This window comes from Lolium rigidum, chromosome 1, assembly GCF_022539505.1.
Source record: "Lolium rigidum isolate FL_2022 chromosome 1, APGP_CSIRO_Lrig_0.1, whole genome shotgun sequence".
Classification (NCBI taxonomy): Eukaryota; Viridiplantae; Streptophyta; class Magnoliopsida; order Poales; family Poaceae; genus Lolium; species Lolium rigidum.
The window spans coordinates 111,775,619-111,792,589 of NC_061508.1; the positions used below are offsets into that span (position 1 = coordinate 111,775,619).

A 16,971-nucleotide genomic window follows, 5' to 3' on the forward strand; every position below is an offset into this window, starting at 1 on the left:
TAAGAAGTAAAAATTCTGGACCAAGCATCTTTAAAACTCTCATCCCCTTGTTTAAAAGTGAAGACTAATTCCTCAGGTGAAGAAGTAACAAGTGCAGAACTAGACATGGTAACAAAAGTAAAATGCAAGTAACTAATTTTTTTGTGTTTTTATATAGAGTGCAAGACAGTAAATAAAGTAAAGCTAGCAACTAATTTTTTTGTGTTTTGATATAAGTGCAGCAAACAAAGTATTAAATAAAATAAAGCAAGATAAAAACAAAGTAGAGAGATTGGATTGTGGAGACTCCCCTTGCAGCGTGTCTTGATCTCCCCGGCAACGGCGCCAGAAATTTTCTTGATGCGTGTAGTTGACACGTCCGTTGGGAACCCCAAGAGGAAGGTGTGATGCGCACAGTAGCAAGTTTCCCTCGCAAGAAACCAAGGTTTAATCGAACCAGTAGGAGTCAAGAAGCACGTTGAAGGTTGATGGCGGCGGGATGTAGTGCGGCGCAACACCAGGGATTCGGGCGCCAACGTGGAACCCGCACAACACAACCAAAGTACTTTGCTCCCAACGTAACAGTTGAGGTTGTCAATCTCACCGGCTTGTCTGTAACAAAGGATTAGATGTATAGTGTGGATGATGATTGTTTGCAGAAAATAGTAAAGAACAAGTATTACAGTAGATTGTATTCGATGTAAAAGAATGGACCGGGGTCCACAGTTCACTAGAGGTGTCTCTCCCATAAGATAGCATGTTGGGTGAACAAATTACAGTCGGGCAATTGACATATAGAGAGGGCATGCCAATGCACATACATGATATGATGAATATTGTGAGATTTAATTGGGCATTACGACAAAGTACATAGACCGCTATCCAGCATGCATCTATGCCTAAAAAGTCCACCTTCAGGTTATCATCCAAACCCCTTCCAGTATTAAGTTGCAAAACAACGTACAATTGCATTAAGTATGGTGCGTAATGTAATCAATAACTACATCCTCGGACATAGCATCAATGTTTTATCCCTAGTGGCAACAAGACATCCACAACCTTAGAATTTTCTCATCATCGTCCCAGATTTAATGGAGGCATGAACCCACTATCGAGCATAAATACTCCCTCTTGGAGTTAAGAGCAAAAACTTGGCCAGAGCCTCTACTAATAACGGAGAGCATGCAAGATCATAAACAACACATAGGTAATAGATTGATAATCAACATAACATAGTATTCTCTATCCATCGGATCCCGACAAACACAACATATAGCATTACAGATAGATGATCTTGATCATGTTAGGCAGCTCACAAGATCCGACAATGAAGAACATAAGGAGAAGACGACCATCTAGCTACTGCTATGGACCCATAGTCTAGGGGTGAACTACTCACTCATCACTCCGGAGGCGACCATGGCGGTGAAGAGTCCTCCGGGAGATGAATCCCCTCTCCGGCAGGGTGTCGGAGGTGATCTCCAGAATCCCCCGAGATGGGATTGGCGGCGGCGGCGTCTCGGCAAGGTTTTCCGTATCGTGGCTCTCGGCATCGGGGGTTTCGCGACGAAGGCTTTAAGTAGGCGGAAGGGCAACGCGGGGGCCACACGAGGGCCCCACACGCCGTGGCCGCGCGGCCAAGACTCGGGCCGCGCCGCCCGCTGTGGCGGCGCCTCGTGGCCCCACTTCCTTTCCCCTCGGTCTTCTCGGAAGCTTCGTGCAAAAATAGGACCCCGGGCGTTGATTTCGTCCAATTCCGAGAATATTTCCTTTGTAGGATTTCTGAAACCAAAAACGAGTAGAAAACAAGAATCGGCTCTTCGGCATCTCGTTAATAGGTTAGTGCCGGAAAATGCATAAATACGACATATAATGTGTATAAAACATGTAGATATCATCAATAATGTGGCATGGAACATAAGAAATTATCGATACGTCGGAGACGTATCAAGCCCTCTTATATAGGGTCGTTCAAAATCCAGCTATTCCACTGATCCCGCATGACCGGTACTACCGCGCTGGTGAGCGGTACTACAGTGTCCATACGACCGTTACTCCCACCAACTGGGCAAATCCCGCACAACCGGTATTATCGGGTCTGGTACCGCTCAAGGTACCGATCATGGTAGTTTGAGTACTGGATCCCTTACAGAATCCAAGCGGTACCAGGTGCGGTAGTGCCGCTCATTGGGAAGTAAATACGGTACCTGACCAGTACCTCAACCAGTACTACCGCGATTCACTCGCAAGAGTGACTCAAGCAGTGGTTCCAGTCGTGGTACCGTACATGGTACCGTAACACTTCCAGTATGGCCAGTATCACCAATGGTAGCGGTACTACGGGTCATGCTGAGAACACATGTTTTCCAGAACTTTTCAATGCCTCTCCAACTGTTGCCTCACGACACACAAACAAATAACCGAAAAACATATCAACTATGTCTAGCTATGATCTTGGTTTGGTCACGAGAACACTGTGTACCTACATATATTTCAACAACTATGCACACGGTAAAATTATATTCTAGTGTTGTTATCAAACACAAAAAACACTAGGGAAAACTTTGCTCTTCCAGAAAGATTGCCTAAATTTAGACTGAAAGGGGATATACGGAATCTGTTAGGGTTGTAGATATACTTATGATATAATTGACTGCGTTTTGACACGAAAAATACTCCTTTCACCATAGAAACTGCTAATTAGAAGCCGGTCAATACAAAACTTATTTAGGGAACCTTACAAAAAAGCATTTCATGCGGGTAAGAATTTGATGGAAAATTGGAAGTTTATCCCTTAATTTTCGTAACAAAGTGGTATCATTTGCAAGCTAGATAAGCTGTATAAAATAAAGCTATGATACAAAAAGAATGTGTCTAATACAAGTTACACAACTTGTAGGATATAACTTTGTTTTATGGTTTCACGTAGAATGCAAATAATCATATTAATTTTTTTTTTTGAAAATTAAATTAACTTTGCCAAGCTTGAAAAATCTAGGAAGCATCTAAGTTCTAAAAATCAGCTATATGATATCTCCCACACACTTAGAATACAAAAATATTTTTGAGATGGGGCAAAATATAGATTTATTTTTGAAACATAACATGTTTATTCAGAAGCGAAAAGAAACCCTGCTAACTAGAAAAAAATCGGGAACATGCCCCTCACATGACAGTGTAACATAGAGCACCCTCAGTTGACGTGGTCACCGACACGGTCTCAACATGAAATAAGTACATATGAGTGAACCATTGTGACCTAGTTCTTTTGGGGACTTCTCTACAAAGTTATACTCTCCATCTACCTAGATAAGCCCCCCCACCCCAGCCCCCCCACACACACAGCATACACACACAAATTTGGAAGCCTAAGAGAATCTCCACTTTTTTTTTTTGAGAAACACAGTACAAACGCAGGCGCTCACATACACGCGCATACACTCACCCCTATGAACGCACACACGCACACCCTACCCCTATGAGCACCTCCGGAAGACCGAGCCGGCGGATTGGATCTTGAAATTGACGAAGTCACCACGAGCGCCTCGCCGTCGACGGGAACGTCGCCTCCCACTGAATGAATATTCCGCCTTTATGAGACACACAGATGTCAAACCTGGGGTTTGAACTCTGGTGGGCTGGGGGTACAACCACCCTCCTAACCACCCAACCTCAGGTTGGTTCTCAGAGAATCTCCACTTGACCCCCCATACAGCGTCGGACGTGACATTCTTTGCACTAGGGGGAGGGGGTTGTGTTGGGCGCATCGTCGAGCAAGTCACCCAGCCGACCCCCCCCCCCAAATGTCCTCCCAAACTGCCGAAATGAGGTAGTTTTGAACCACAATTCTATAGTTTAACACAAAATAAAATAACTCATAGTTTTACATAAATAAATTAACAAGTTAAAAAAGAAGGCTTATAAATAATTTTACAAGTTTTGAAACATATAAAACTAGGCCCCTCCCTTGAGCATCCACAAATGATCCTCAAGATTATCTTGCAGCTGATGATGTGTAGTTGAGTCTCCGATTTCCCGTCGCATGGCGAGGAAGGCAGGAAATGCAACCAACACCTGGTGATCAACATCCGCAAGAGGACCATGTCAGTGATGCGTGTGCATTGCCATGCACTGGATGCTCCCGCTCACTCTCAATTAATGATCATATTATGCATGATCACACACCACTACAAACAACTGGGGCTTCAATGACGGTACGGGGCTGACGTTGAGAAATCCGTCAGCGAATGTATTTTTTTGTGACGGTACCACGTTTTTGACCAAGTAAGAGCGTGGTACCGGACAACAGAAAATCAAGCTTGGAGCATACCAAATGCCCGCTCGACATCTTTCTTGCAAGTCTCATGGCACTGAGCAACCCAAGCTCTTTTTCCTGCATTAGGGCTTGAGATTGTCTTCACAAATGTTGACCATCTTAGATATATGCCATCCGTCAGGTACTATCCCTTGGTGTACTTGTGGCCATTGATCACATAATTCACCGGAGGAGAACAACCTTCAACAAGCTTGGCAAACACATTTAAGTACTGCATCAAGTTGATGTCATTGTGAGATACAGCCATAGCAAACAAAGCATGCCAAATCCACAACCACCGATTTTCCACCACCTCAAGTATCACACTGCAACCTTATTTGTGACATTTGTACATTCCTTGTCAAGCAAATGGAAAGTTCTTCCATTTCCAATGCATGGAATCGATACTTCCAAGCATCACGAAAAATCCTCTAACTGCATTATGTGCCATCATTTGGGCAGTGCCTTCTGCAGTGGGTGATTTCAAGTATAGTTCCGGAAACACTTACACAACTGTCCATGCAGAAACGAGACATGCACTCAATGGTAGTAGACTCAGCCACGTGCATGCAGTCATCATGTGTATCACAAGGAGCTTCATAGGCAAGAATCCTCAAAGTAGTTGTGCACTTCTAGATCGAGGAAAAATCAATCCTGCCAATACAGTATTTCTTGCAAATGAAGTAGGTATTGAACTCCCTTAAGTCCATCAACAATCTCCACAAGCAGCTCCCGGTTCACCCTGAAACGGCGCCAAAATACCACATCGGTTGTGCAGTGGATCATCGGTAAAGTACTAGAGGTACAACATGTAGTAGCTCTCTAGCCTCTGCCATGGCTTGTTGTTGCACCGCCCCGACCTTGAACCTCGACACCAAGGATTTAAATCCCAGCCGTACAGTCCTAGAATACAAGAGAGGATATTCATATGCTCGTCGTCGTTGGAAGCAGTGGCAGCAACATCAGCATCTTCATCTAGCAGATCGATGACTATCTGCTTGTCGTCTGCATCCATGACTAGGAAAATCACCGAACACCTCACATGCAAGATGACCGTGAAGGGCCCCGGGACTGTTGGCACACAACTCTGAACGACGGGTCGGGGGCTGGTGAATGGCGAGTGTTAGCACCCATTTTTGTCATCTTCTCTATCAAAGCAAGCCGAAACCATTGAAGCTGAAGAAGCTTGATGGATTAGTAAGATCCGCAAGCTACCTTAGTCCTTATGAGGATCCATAATAATTTTGCTCTCAAGGCACCCATTTTGTCCTCCCATCCACCAAAGCAAGCCAGAACCATTGAAGTTGAAGAAGCTAGATGGACTAATTTGATCTGTAGATACCTCGGTCCTTAATCGGATCCGTGGTAACTTTGGTCCCTAGGTGGATCCCTAGGCATCTTTGTCATTAGATGGATCCATTTTTTTCAGAGACGAATCAGCAGCATGCAGATCGAATCAGCAACACGCATATCGAATCAGCAGCACGCGCAGACGGGTGCGGATTTGTGGGGGACGGGGCCGGACGGGGGCAACGGCGGGCGGGCGGCCGGAGGGCGGAGGCGGCTGGCGGGCGGGCCGAACGGGGGCGGCGGCGGGCGGGCGGCCGGAGGAGACGGCGGGCGGGCGGCCGGAGGGCGGCCGGAGGGCGGTGGTGCGGCCTGACAGAGGGAGGTGGCGGCAGATCCTGGTGGGCGACCGGAGGGAGGCGGCGGGACGGGGCCGGACGGGGCGGCGTGGCTCGGCGGGCGGCCGGAGAGCGGAGGCGGCGCGCGGCCTGGCGGGCGGCCGGACGGAAACGGAGACGGAGAGGCGGCTGCGGCGACCGGGCGCGGTGGCAGAGGGCCGGGGCGGGCGGCTGCGAGGAGAGGAGCTAATTTTGCTCTGATACCATGTTAGGGTAATAGACTTGATGTATTACCAGGGGGCCAAAGGCCACAATATATTGTACAGGTACATGCGCAAATATGTAGGAAGCCCCTAACATATAGGGAAACTACAATATACAATATATACATCTAACACACAAGCCATCTTGGCGAGGAAGGAACAACACTAGAACTTGAAGACATCAAGAAGTGGCTTAATGGGGTAGACAAAGATGATAAATCAAAAATAAGAATTGGAATTTCAGCTATGTGTTGGTCAATTTGGACCAGCCGGAATGACATTATTTTTAACTAACAAAAGGGAACTAATTTTTTTGCAGGTTATTCGACGAGCCACATATTGGATTCATCAATGGGCCTTTCTGCTCCCAGAGGATCAGCGGGAGAGTTTGGATACTGGATGCAACCGTCTGCTAACGGTTACTCAGGACTTCTATTTCCAGGCTACTGGGTGGCGGCATACTAGTCGATTGAAGAATGATTAGCTTGAAGTTTTTCTCCATTTTTGGATGGTTGATACATGTCTCAACCCTCTCTGATCTGTGATGTAAAACTTATACTTTGCTACTCTTATGCTGAACTTTGAAATAAAGAAAAAAAGCCGTGTGCATCATATTGATGCAGAGGCTGGGCGCTGCCCCTTTTCGAAAAAATCAAGAAGTCACGCCAAGAAGGAAGGCCAAATGATTTAGATCGAAATTTGGCCACCTCGGGTTTAAGGCGCAAATGCCTTGAAGACATCATATGAGATGTTAGTCGGAATGTCCTCAAGATGACCTCATATGCAAAAATACCCAACACAAAATTTGTTTGTATCATCAATACATACAAATTTTCTTTTGGAGTCATCTAGATCCAACTTACGATGCTACCCACAGAGACTTGACAAGATCCGGGTAACAAGCCTTCCTCCCGAGGATCCGACCTGAAGCCGAAGATGTTCTTGCAGATACATCAAAATGGCCCTGGATGAAATAATGGTCAACATGGAAGTTATTGGCATAGTCAATAGTACAACTTTGCTCTTGGGTCATTTTGATCCGACATACCTTGTGGGCCTCAGAATTCGGACAAAAACCAGGTAACATTCTGCCTAACGGATCCGACATGAAGCCGAAGATGGACTCAGAGATGCTTCAAGACGGCCTTAGATGGAAAAGTGATCAACATGAGGGTTCTTCGTCTCTTCAAGATGCACAAAATATTCTTTTGTAGCATCTTCATCCAAGTTCCGAAGCAATCTCTAGATCCAAGACAAGATGCAGGACATAAGCATAGTTGTATCCGGATTCTATCTGATTTAGGGTAGATTAAGGGCGAAAATTAGAAGTTTTTTTCTTACACGGAACGTGTAAAGATCTGTACAAAACTTGCACGGAAATTCCAGTCGCCTCATATATGTGTAAGAGGTGATGGCCGATTGAAATTAAGAAACAATTGTCAAACATCAATACATCCACTTTTTTCCTCAAACCCTTGTTCCTACTTTCGTTCTTCGGCGACTTTTCTTAGATTTTGCCTGAGATTGATAACCGAGCTTGGAGCGGTCAAACCCGGCCAAGTTCAGGCCATAGTCTTCGGAACCTCCGACGTGGTCCCTCCCGAGGAACCGGGGCTTCGGGTCTCGAAAGAGCTAACCGAATTTTCTTGTGTATCGCGCTTCCGACCAGTCTCCTTCGACGTGAGTTGTGGCGTATCGCCCTCAGCGTTGAAGGTGCACGAGGACGTGCTAGTGTAAGCTGGAATATTCCGTCCTAGCATCAAGGCAACAACTTTATGTTCTTAGCTGGAAATTCAGAGGTTTTCCATCTAGTCAGAAACTTTCAAGCCTAAGAGCGAGGTAGGGCGGGGGGTGTTTGCTCGATGAACCGACCTTTCTGAGGACGAGAAATCGTGGAGGCGGAGAGGGATGGTGCTGGTGACAGTCTCGTGGGAGTGGGCTGGGATAGAGACAAAACAGGGGCTGGGGGAGGGGCTTGCACTTTTCAGCTCCATTCGACGCCCTGCTAGCCCCTCTACCCATGTGGGTCGGGTGCGGCATGGGAGCGCTGGACGGGAAAACAACATTTGGGGGACGACTGGGCAATTTTTTTGGTCCAAGCCCGCCGAGTAGAGATGTTGTAACCAAACTTGAAGGTCTTCTTAACCGAAGACAATAGGAATTAAGACCGGTTTGCAGCACAATCACCCTACCTCATAAATCCCATAACTTTGACTTCACCTAAGACAACTATGATTTTTTTTTTTTGCAAAACATTATACACCGCGGACACTCACAAATACCTAATATACTCACTCATATAAACACACGCTTAGCCTACCATTATAAGCACCTCCGAGAGACTGAATCCAAAAGTTTAACAGGCGGGTCCTAAGATTCACAAAGTCACCACATGTGTCTTGCTATCCATGGAAACGTCGTCTCCCACTGAATAAATTTTTAGCTTCTTTTTTTATGTGTGGATTGGTGTTGTTATTAGGATACTGCATCGTTGCAGAGGCTGTGTGTAATTGGCATCTTCACGATATTAGTATATCCTCTTTATCGAAAAAAGCATTAAACCTAGAATTTGTTCCATGTTAAATTAGGATGATACTGACCTTTTAACCATCCAACCATAGATTTTTTAACCAGGACTATCGACTTGATTATCACAATATATGGCCGACCAGTGAGGAACTTTGGGCAGTGGTTTATTCTAATGTTTGCCGTCTGCAACGCTGAACCTGCCCCGGTAGAACCAGCCTCTCGCAAAATTTGCACGAGGCATTCATCTTTCAGTTACCTGCCCACTTATATATGCACCACCACTTTTGGCTACTGACAAACAAACACCGCCACCTGTTTTCTCCTCTTTTTTTTTGCTTGAATCTGCTTGCATTAAACCCTAGAACCAAGCAGAAAGTTCATCTCCTAGTATTATTAAACACACATATTCTTGCTTGGTTGCCGGTAAATGAATGCATGGCATGGAGGGGGACAAGCAAGAAACGTAGAAGCTTCTGCCACCGCAACATGCACTATAAAATTTGCACAGGAGACTTATCTTGTCCGTGCAGCCCACCGATTCAACCGACAAAAATGTATTTTTAATTTTTTATACGCTTGAACGAATTCTTCGGTGACGCACAGACGATAGTGAAGCATCGCAACCTGCAGACGCAGAATCCATGGTTTTCTGGAAAATAATGGCACACCCATGTTTTGCGTTTCTGGTTGAAGCAAGAAGACAACAGGTCGTTTTCCTTTCCCTTGACCAGTGAACACGAACCTATCTATCAATCTGAAACCGCCGCTTTTCCGGGCGATGCGGTCGGTAGCTTGCAGGAGCTTCCACGCTCTGCCCTGCTGCTTCTTCCATGTTTAATCTTCCTTACCTTGTTGTTACTTTCACTCTTGCAGCTGTGTATGTGTGGTGTGCTAATTCTGAACTCCTGGTAGGATACCCGAACAAGATAGTATGGTATACCAGCCTGAAGTCTTGAACTCTACTTGCAGCTGTGCTGACGTTTAGCAAAACCAGAAACATATAGCTCGTCATCAGAGATACTGCTACAGATATGAGATCTCTCAGTAACAGCATCATGCATAGTGAAGTGAACTGGCAAGGTCTTAAATCCGATGGTTCAACCAGGGTAGCTGCACAGATGCACTTGCACCATCGAAGTGATGCTTATACCTACCGATCGATCGAGCGTGCGACAAGGGTGACGCTGCTTATTAAGAAGAAGAGGTTGATACTAGTAATAATTAAGTGGAGCCATCATCAGATCTGGGACGGATAGCAGGTAGTAGGGCCGATGGTATGGATCATAGACGCATCTGTGGGGAAGCTCCCATGTTCACATGGGACAATGACATTCTTCCAGAGCTGTCCCTGTAGTTCCGATCGACCACTCCACGCTGAGCTACCTATCTCTCAAACAAGAGGTGGGTGAAGCACGAACGAACTGATGAGAAGGTAGTTGGGCGGGTGGTCAGCCGTTCATCTCAAAAATCTACCCTAGGGTCAAGGGTAGACAAAATTGACCACCAGAAATAAAATACGGAGTATTATAATCTTAGTTACCAAGATGATTAATTAGAAGGTGCCCTGTTCTTCAGGTCATTTTGACAGCTAGAAGAGACTTATATATGAGATGAGATCCTGGACTATCATTTCAACCAAGCAAAAAACTAGTACTATCTGATAGGAACTGATGCGCTCCAAACAGAGAAACGGACATGCCGGCTCCACCATGCAAGCTATCTATGCCTCCTCGATCCGATCCCAATCCAGTGGAGACGAAGACATGCTTTACAACGATGGTAACCCCATGCTACCACCAACAACCTGGAATTATACCCATCCAATCACTCGACCGATCGCCTGCCTCCTTATCCTCTCCCGACTATACCAACCTCCTGCAAAGCTTATCGCTGCCTCGTCACCGCCGCAAAGGCGCCTCCTTCCTCGAGCAAACCACTTAAAAATTGCAACAATCGCTTGCTCAATCAGGTACTTGGACGACGATATTTCCATGCTTAATTAGTTTAATATGATGCAACATCACGGAAGCATAATAATCTACGTCTGAAATCTTGGCGTTATGTGATTGGATCGGCCTATGGTGTGCTCGAGGTCGTTGGCGAGCGAAGGCGACAGTATGGTTATCATGTGCTCAATCAGTGGGAGCTGATTTGGGCATGTAATGACGACGGGCGCAAGTGGATGAGCCGGATTAGGTATGCCGCTGGCGTTTGTTTCCCTTTCTGTTTCCTGTCGTTTTCCTGCGGCTGACATGGCACCGGAGTGTGTGATGGTTGGTTGGTTTGCTGCTGACGTGACGTGGGGTGATTGGGCCCCGATGAGGCAATGACCCTTATCCAGAAAAAAAAATCGCTTCGTCGCAATTCAAAATCAGCATTGGACAACCGATCGCTTAGAAAAAAGAGGTCGGCTAAACTGTGCCCTTTGCAAGAGGGTGCCCGACTCTGGCGATTTACACAAAAATAAACCTTTTTTGCAACTATAGCACAGACTGATTCTCCGGGCAAACTATTTCACTCATCTAACCCTTTTGTGTGGCGCTCCTCCCATGGGCGCCACACATGCGTGTGCGCGCCGTGCTGCCGCGGCGCCACTCTCCCAGCCGACGTGGCGCCCTCGACGCTGAGCTGGTGCGCCGATCCGACGTGGCAGGATGTGTGGCGCCCATGGGAGGGGCGCCACACTACTCTTTATATATAATGTCTGTCTAGAGATAACAGAAGACTGTAATAGCTCAATCGGATGAAGCCTTTGCTTTCTAATCCTAGGTCATGAGCTCGAATCTCCGCACCACCCGAATTTACTTTTATTTTTAAAAATAATGCTAGACATTGTAGTATATGTTTAAAACATGAAATCTAGCCTCGCACTGTTTTGTAGAGTTTTTTTTATATTCTCTTGATTGCCGGGCCAGATTCATCATACTCGTCCTTCGATCATGGATGGCTGGAAGGGGACCTCAGGACACCTGAACCTCTCTGCGCCAATCGTGATAACTTGACCGTCAGGCAGCTCGTAGCTTTTCTCAACAGAGGAGCTGTTCTTGGCAGTTTCCAGCTCCTGTTCATAATCAAGGGCAACGTATGCAAGCTTCTCCTTGATGTCCCTTACAATTTCCCGCTCGGCTGAGGTTGTGAAGGAGTAGCCTCTCTCGGTGAGAATCTTCATAAGAGAATCCGTGAGATCCCGGCCAGCAAGATCCAAACGAAGAATGGCGTGAGGAAGCGCGTATCCTTCGTAAATGGGCACTATGTGGCTGACACCATCACCAGAGTCGAGAACAATACCTGTAGATTGAAAAAACATTCAGCCACAAATTACTGCACTAAACTAAATATAGCTTCACAGCATGATAATTACAATTACTCTCTGAATGCATATGGTATAGCAAGCACTGAGCAGTAATCAAAATCGGTATATCCAATTTACGCAAATTAGTGGATGGCATATGATAAGCATTACGAAAACTGTTTAACATATATCATGACTTAATTATAGGAACTTGACAACAGTTCTACCAGTGGATGGCAGCATAAGCAAAGCATCAAATTGAACTAAAAAGTGGAAACAGTTCATACCAGTAGTACGACCACTTGCATAGAGGGAGAGCACCGCCTGAATTGCAACATACATGGCAGGAACATTGAATGTCTCAAACATAATCTGGGTCATCTTCTCTCTGTTGGCCTTTGGGTTCAGAGGAGCCTCAGTAAGCAACACAGGGTGCTCCTCTGGCGCCACACGGAGCTCATCTTTTATCTCTAAATAGGAGTCCCCCACTACTTGATTTTCCAGCTCTCTCCTGCGTCCACGTCGTCCTTATTTTCCCGATCCGTTGTGTTGGGTTCCGTCGCTGGTCGCTCTCTCCGTCTTCGGTATTTTCGTTATGGGTTGCTCTTTCGTGGCCTGGTATACATAATTGGCCTGGACGTGACGTAAATGGGCTCTTTTATCTCTAAATAGGAGTCCCCCACTACTTGATTTTCCAGCTCTCTCCTGCGTCCACGTCGTCCTTATTTTCCCGATCCGTTGTGTTGGGTTCCGTCGCTGGTCGCTCTCTCCGTCTTCGGTATTTTCGTTATGGGTTGCTCTTTCGTGGCCTGGTATACATAATTGGCCTGGACGTGACGTAAATGGGCTGAACGAGCCCCCGCTGCGCTCGCTCGTCCTTCCTCGAGTTGAGGCTGCACTCGCTCGCCCTTCCCCTTGGTCCGTTCGTGTTCCCTGATTTCTCCGCCGCCGCTGCGACCTACCGACTTCATGGTACAAATTCTTCTGTTGTGACCTATGCCATCCTCGCTACAATTGCTTGAAACCGTCCCATGATGCTCAGCATTCATCAGCCATGATTGCCCTACAAATACACTAGAAACTTCTTGGCTGAACGGACCAGGCGTCTCCTTCATGTATAAAAAGCTCACCGTATTGCCATGGATATCCGTGTGATCGAGTTCATATCTGGTCTTTACCTCGGTAGTTGTCCTCTCCAAAGTTTTCTACTCTCTTTCTTTCTATCCCCCCACTCATGATAATTAATCTGTTAGATTATTTCTCTCCCGCTCTAAAGCTGCTCGACGTTCTGCCTCGCGTGATTTTGTCGGATTTTCGTTGGATTTTTCTTGCTACTCGCGCCAGGCCAAAAGAAGTGGGTAGGAAAGTTTCCTGTTCATTTTCAAGTTGTTATCCAGAGGCCAAATAGGCGCAGCTACAAATGTGGCTAGGAAGTTACCCTGTTCATTTTCAGGTTGATTGGATCATCGTTTTTATTTAAGCGTTTATGAATGATGGGAATAAGATCTGCTTGCAGCTTGCTAACATTTGGGTGAAGTGCGTGCATCCTCTTAATGCTAGCTAGGATTGAGGTTGCAGGTGGAAGATCATTGCATGGGATTCACGTTTAACTAATTTGAAGTTCCGTGAGTGCGCATGTCATTCTTTGCTGGTAAACAAACTAGCTAGCCATATCACCATATTGTGCATGTGATTTACTGTTTTTTTTTGTTATGCTATTTGGCCTTAAACCATTTTAAGTACTGAATACCTTCATCTGTATTAGCAGGTTTATACTGTACGCCTGGAGCTACTGAAGGCTTTCAGATCAATTTGTTAGTAGTTTAGCACATGAGAAGATATATGTGTTTTTTTTTACTTTAGAAGATATATGTGTTTGTATTAAGCATGTAGTATGTCACACATCGCTCGATGAATTGTGTTTATTATCCTATGTTGACTGGGTATACTTTATCTTTCTTAGTGATTAAAAGGTACCAATCTTTTGAATAGACAGTGTGTTGACATTTTAGTATTTTAGTTGTTCATAGTGCAGCTTAACACTGTATGTATCAATCTGTGTGAGCGAAATATCTTGAACAATATGTCATATGGTCCAGTCCTCTACGTATCTTTCTGAATTCAAATGGTCTACAACATTCCATTTTAGTACCAATGATTTTATAGTTCACTCAGCGATACAGAGCTTTATATGAATGCTGGGTATTTACATATGACAGACTGATCTACTGCTGCAGATTTCAGAAAGTGCTGTTCACACGTTACAACTATGCAATTTTGTTCGCTACCGTTCAGTTAGTTTTGGGCTTTCGACTCCCTGTTATATGTATGCATCTTTAGTTTTGGTGGGCAGCTTCTAACCCATATGAACTTCGTATTTTTGCATATTTTGTTTTAAATATAATACAAGGAATGTGTTAAATGTCTATTGTAATCCCTCCTCCATCTACACTAATGCCAAAACTGAGTTAAGTCGTTTTAATGCTTAAACATTTTTAAAAGTTTCTTTACAGAAGTTCATCGCTATTTATCTGTTATCCATTTTAATTCATTTTCATATCTATAACAACGTCTAGAACTTATCTTGGTGATTTCCTTATTTTCCTTTGAAGGAATGATTTCCTATTTTCTTTGCACAGATAATCTCATATTATTTATTATGCCGCAGCAACGCGCGGGGTATCATCTAGTTGTAGAAAGTGTGATGCCAGATCTTCTCCATGTCATCCCAGTTGCTCACAATACCATGCTCGATTGGGTATTTCGGCGTGAGGATATCTCTCTTGGACTGTGCCTCATCACCAACATAGGCATCCTTCTGTCCCATTCCTACCATAACACCAGTGTGCCGAGGGCGGCCAACTATGCTAGGGAAAACAGCCCTTGGTGCATCATCTCCGGCGAAACCAGCCTAGATAATAATAAACCATGAGAAATGTCATATTAATAAATGCAGGAAATGGCAGTGTAACAGCTGAGAGAAAATAATTCTGACCTTGACCATTCCGGTTCCATTGTCACAAACAAGAGGCTGGATGTCCTCACCGTCAGCCATTGTCTACAGAATATCTGCAAGTAGCATAAGAATGATATCAATTAACAGCAAGCAATACTGTCGCTCTATAGAGAAATCCATGGCTTGCGATGTTTGACAAAACAGCCATGGATGTGTGCAATGTGTTGCCTAGAAAGTCAAAAGACACCGCTCACAAGTTCACAAAGAAAACACTGAAACAGAATCAGGGAAAGCCCCTGATTTTCTGTAAATTTCTCACAGGAGGCTGTGTAAGCAACTTAATGTGTTGTAGTTCCATCTTGCTAAATGGAAAGTTGGCTAAACGTAATGCTTTTACACAGTAGAGTAGGATGTTGAAAGTAAAATTTTGACACAGAATCACAAAGAGTTTGTGAAAAACAACTTAATGTGTAAAAGTAGAGTTGAATCTTTTTGGCACGCAATCAGGGAAGGCCCCTGATCTTGTGTAAATTTATCACAGTGAATAAACAAGAGACTGTGGAAACAACTTGACGAGTATGACGAATCTGGCCCTCCTGTGAACAAACAGTTTGCAATCAAGAGAAGATAAAAAAAAAAACTCTACAAAACAGTACGAGGCTAGATTTCATGTTTTAAACATACTACAATGTCTAGCATTATTTTTAAAATAAAAATAAATTCAAGTGGTGCGGAGATTTGAACTCATGACCTGGGATTGGGAAGCAAAGGCTTCATCCAATTGAGCTATTACAATCTTCTGTTATCTCTAGACAGACATTATATATAAAGAGTAGTGTGGCGCCCCTCCCATGGGCGCCACACATCCTGCCACGTCGGATCGGCGCACCAACTCAGCGTCGAGGGCGCCACGTCGGCTGGGAGAGTGGCGCCGCAGGCACGGGCGCCACACTGCCATGTGTGGCGCCCATGGGAGGGGCGCCACACAAAAGGGTTAGATGGGTGAAATAGTTTGCCCGAAGGGTCAATCTGTGCTATAGTTACAACAAAGGATTATTTTTGTGTAAATCGCCCCCGACTCTATCTTGCATCTCTTCATCAATTGTTGTTTCACCTTTTCTCGAAACTATCTTTTGCCCCGCTTTATAAGAGCTCAATGACTCTTATCCAAAACATTGCACACCATATGTTATATTGGAGTACTTTCTACGGATGAAAAAGCAACATCAACTTACAAACAAAGGCGTTGTTAGGTGTCCACCAGATCATGCTTTCGGTGCCTCTTTTTATTGAGAAGCCACCAGTTCTGGTTCATGTATGCGTCGTGACGACAGAAGATGGTTACCTCTCTGTTGCTCTTGTCGACTGTGCATCAGTTCAAAGCTTTGTGTTTGTGTACTTGCCTAGTGTGAGAAAACAAATTGTCCCATACCAGTATACCACAACATAAAAGAACGAAAAATGGACTTTTTTTTAGCGGAAACGAAAAATGGTCAAAACATAAAGAATGAAGAGTAAGTGCCGCCAGCCCATGCTCAGCTTCCAAACCCAACTACAACCTGGTACTGCAAATAGCAAATTGTAGGATATATCGGCCCACTTCTGAACATACGTCCACGGCCCAGCAACACCTTAGCCTACGCATACAATTGATTCGCACAGCAAAAGAAACTGAACATACGTCCACGGCCCAGTAACACCTTAGTCCAAAAAGCTCTGTCAGCGATAAATAACCAACCACTTTGCATTCCTCTGAAACAAATAGCTGGCTATGGACCACAAACGCAGGCTAGAGGAGCAGTGTGTTGCGATTGTGCTGAATCATAGTTAGAGCATCTCCACTCGTCTCCCCGACGAGGCCCCGACCGACGTTTTTTCCATCCGGACGGCGTAAATCGGCCCAGTCGCGCCCCCGGTTCCTCGTTTTGGTCCGGATTTGGCCCTTCATCCATCCGGCGAGCCCACGCCATCCCCGGTCCCCGGGCGCGCTCGGGGACTCGGACGAAAGATTT

At 45.2% G+C, this 16,971-nt stretch overlaps 1 protein-coding gene across 1 annotated transcript; it reads right to left on the reverse strand.

The window, feature by feature from the left end:
* Positions 1 to 14,689: 14,689 nt before the first annotated feature.
* LOC124650119 (actin-7-like) lies at positions 14,690 to 15,109 on the reverse strand. The gene is made up of 2 exons (XM_047189683.1): positions 14,999 to 15,109; positions 14,690 to 14,914 (listed from the first exon to the last, which is right to left on the reverse strand). The coding sequence occupies exons 1-2, from the start codon at positions 15,056 to 15,058 to the stop codon at positions 14,690 to 14,692; spliced, it is 285 nt and encodes a 94-aa protein (XP_047045639.1). The 5' UTR covers positions 15,059 to 15,109.
* Positions 15,110 to 16,971: the final 1,862 nt, after the last annotated feature.

What these genes read in the sequence shown, in the direction of transcription:
- LOC124650119 (XM_047189683.1), bottom strand. Translation starts at nt 15,058, where the DNA reads ATGGCTGACGGTGAGGACATCCAGCCTCTTGTTTGTGACAATGGAACC. An exon ending in ATGGAACCGGAATGGTCAAG is followed by an intron (nt 14,915 to 14,998) that starts GTCAGAATTATT and finishes ATTATTATCTAG; the next exon opens with GCTGGTTTCGCCGGAGATGA.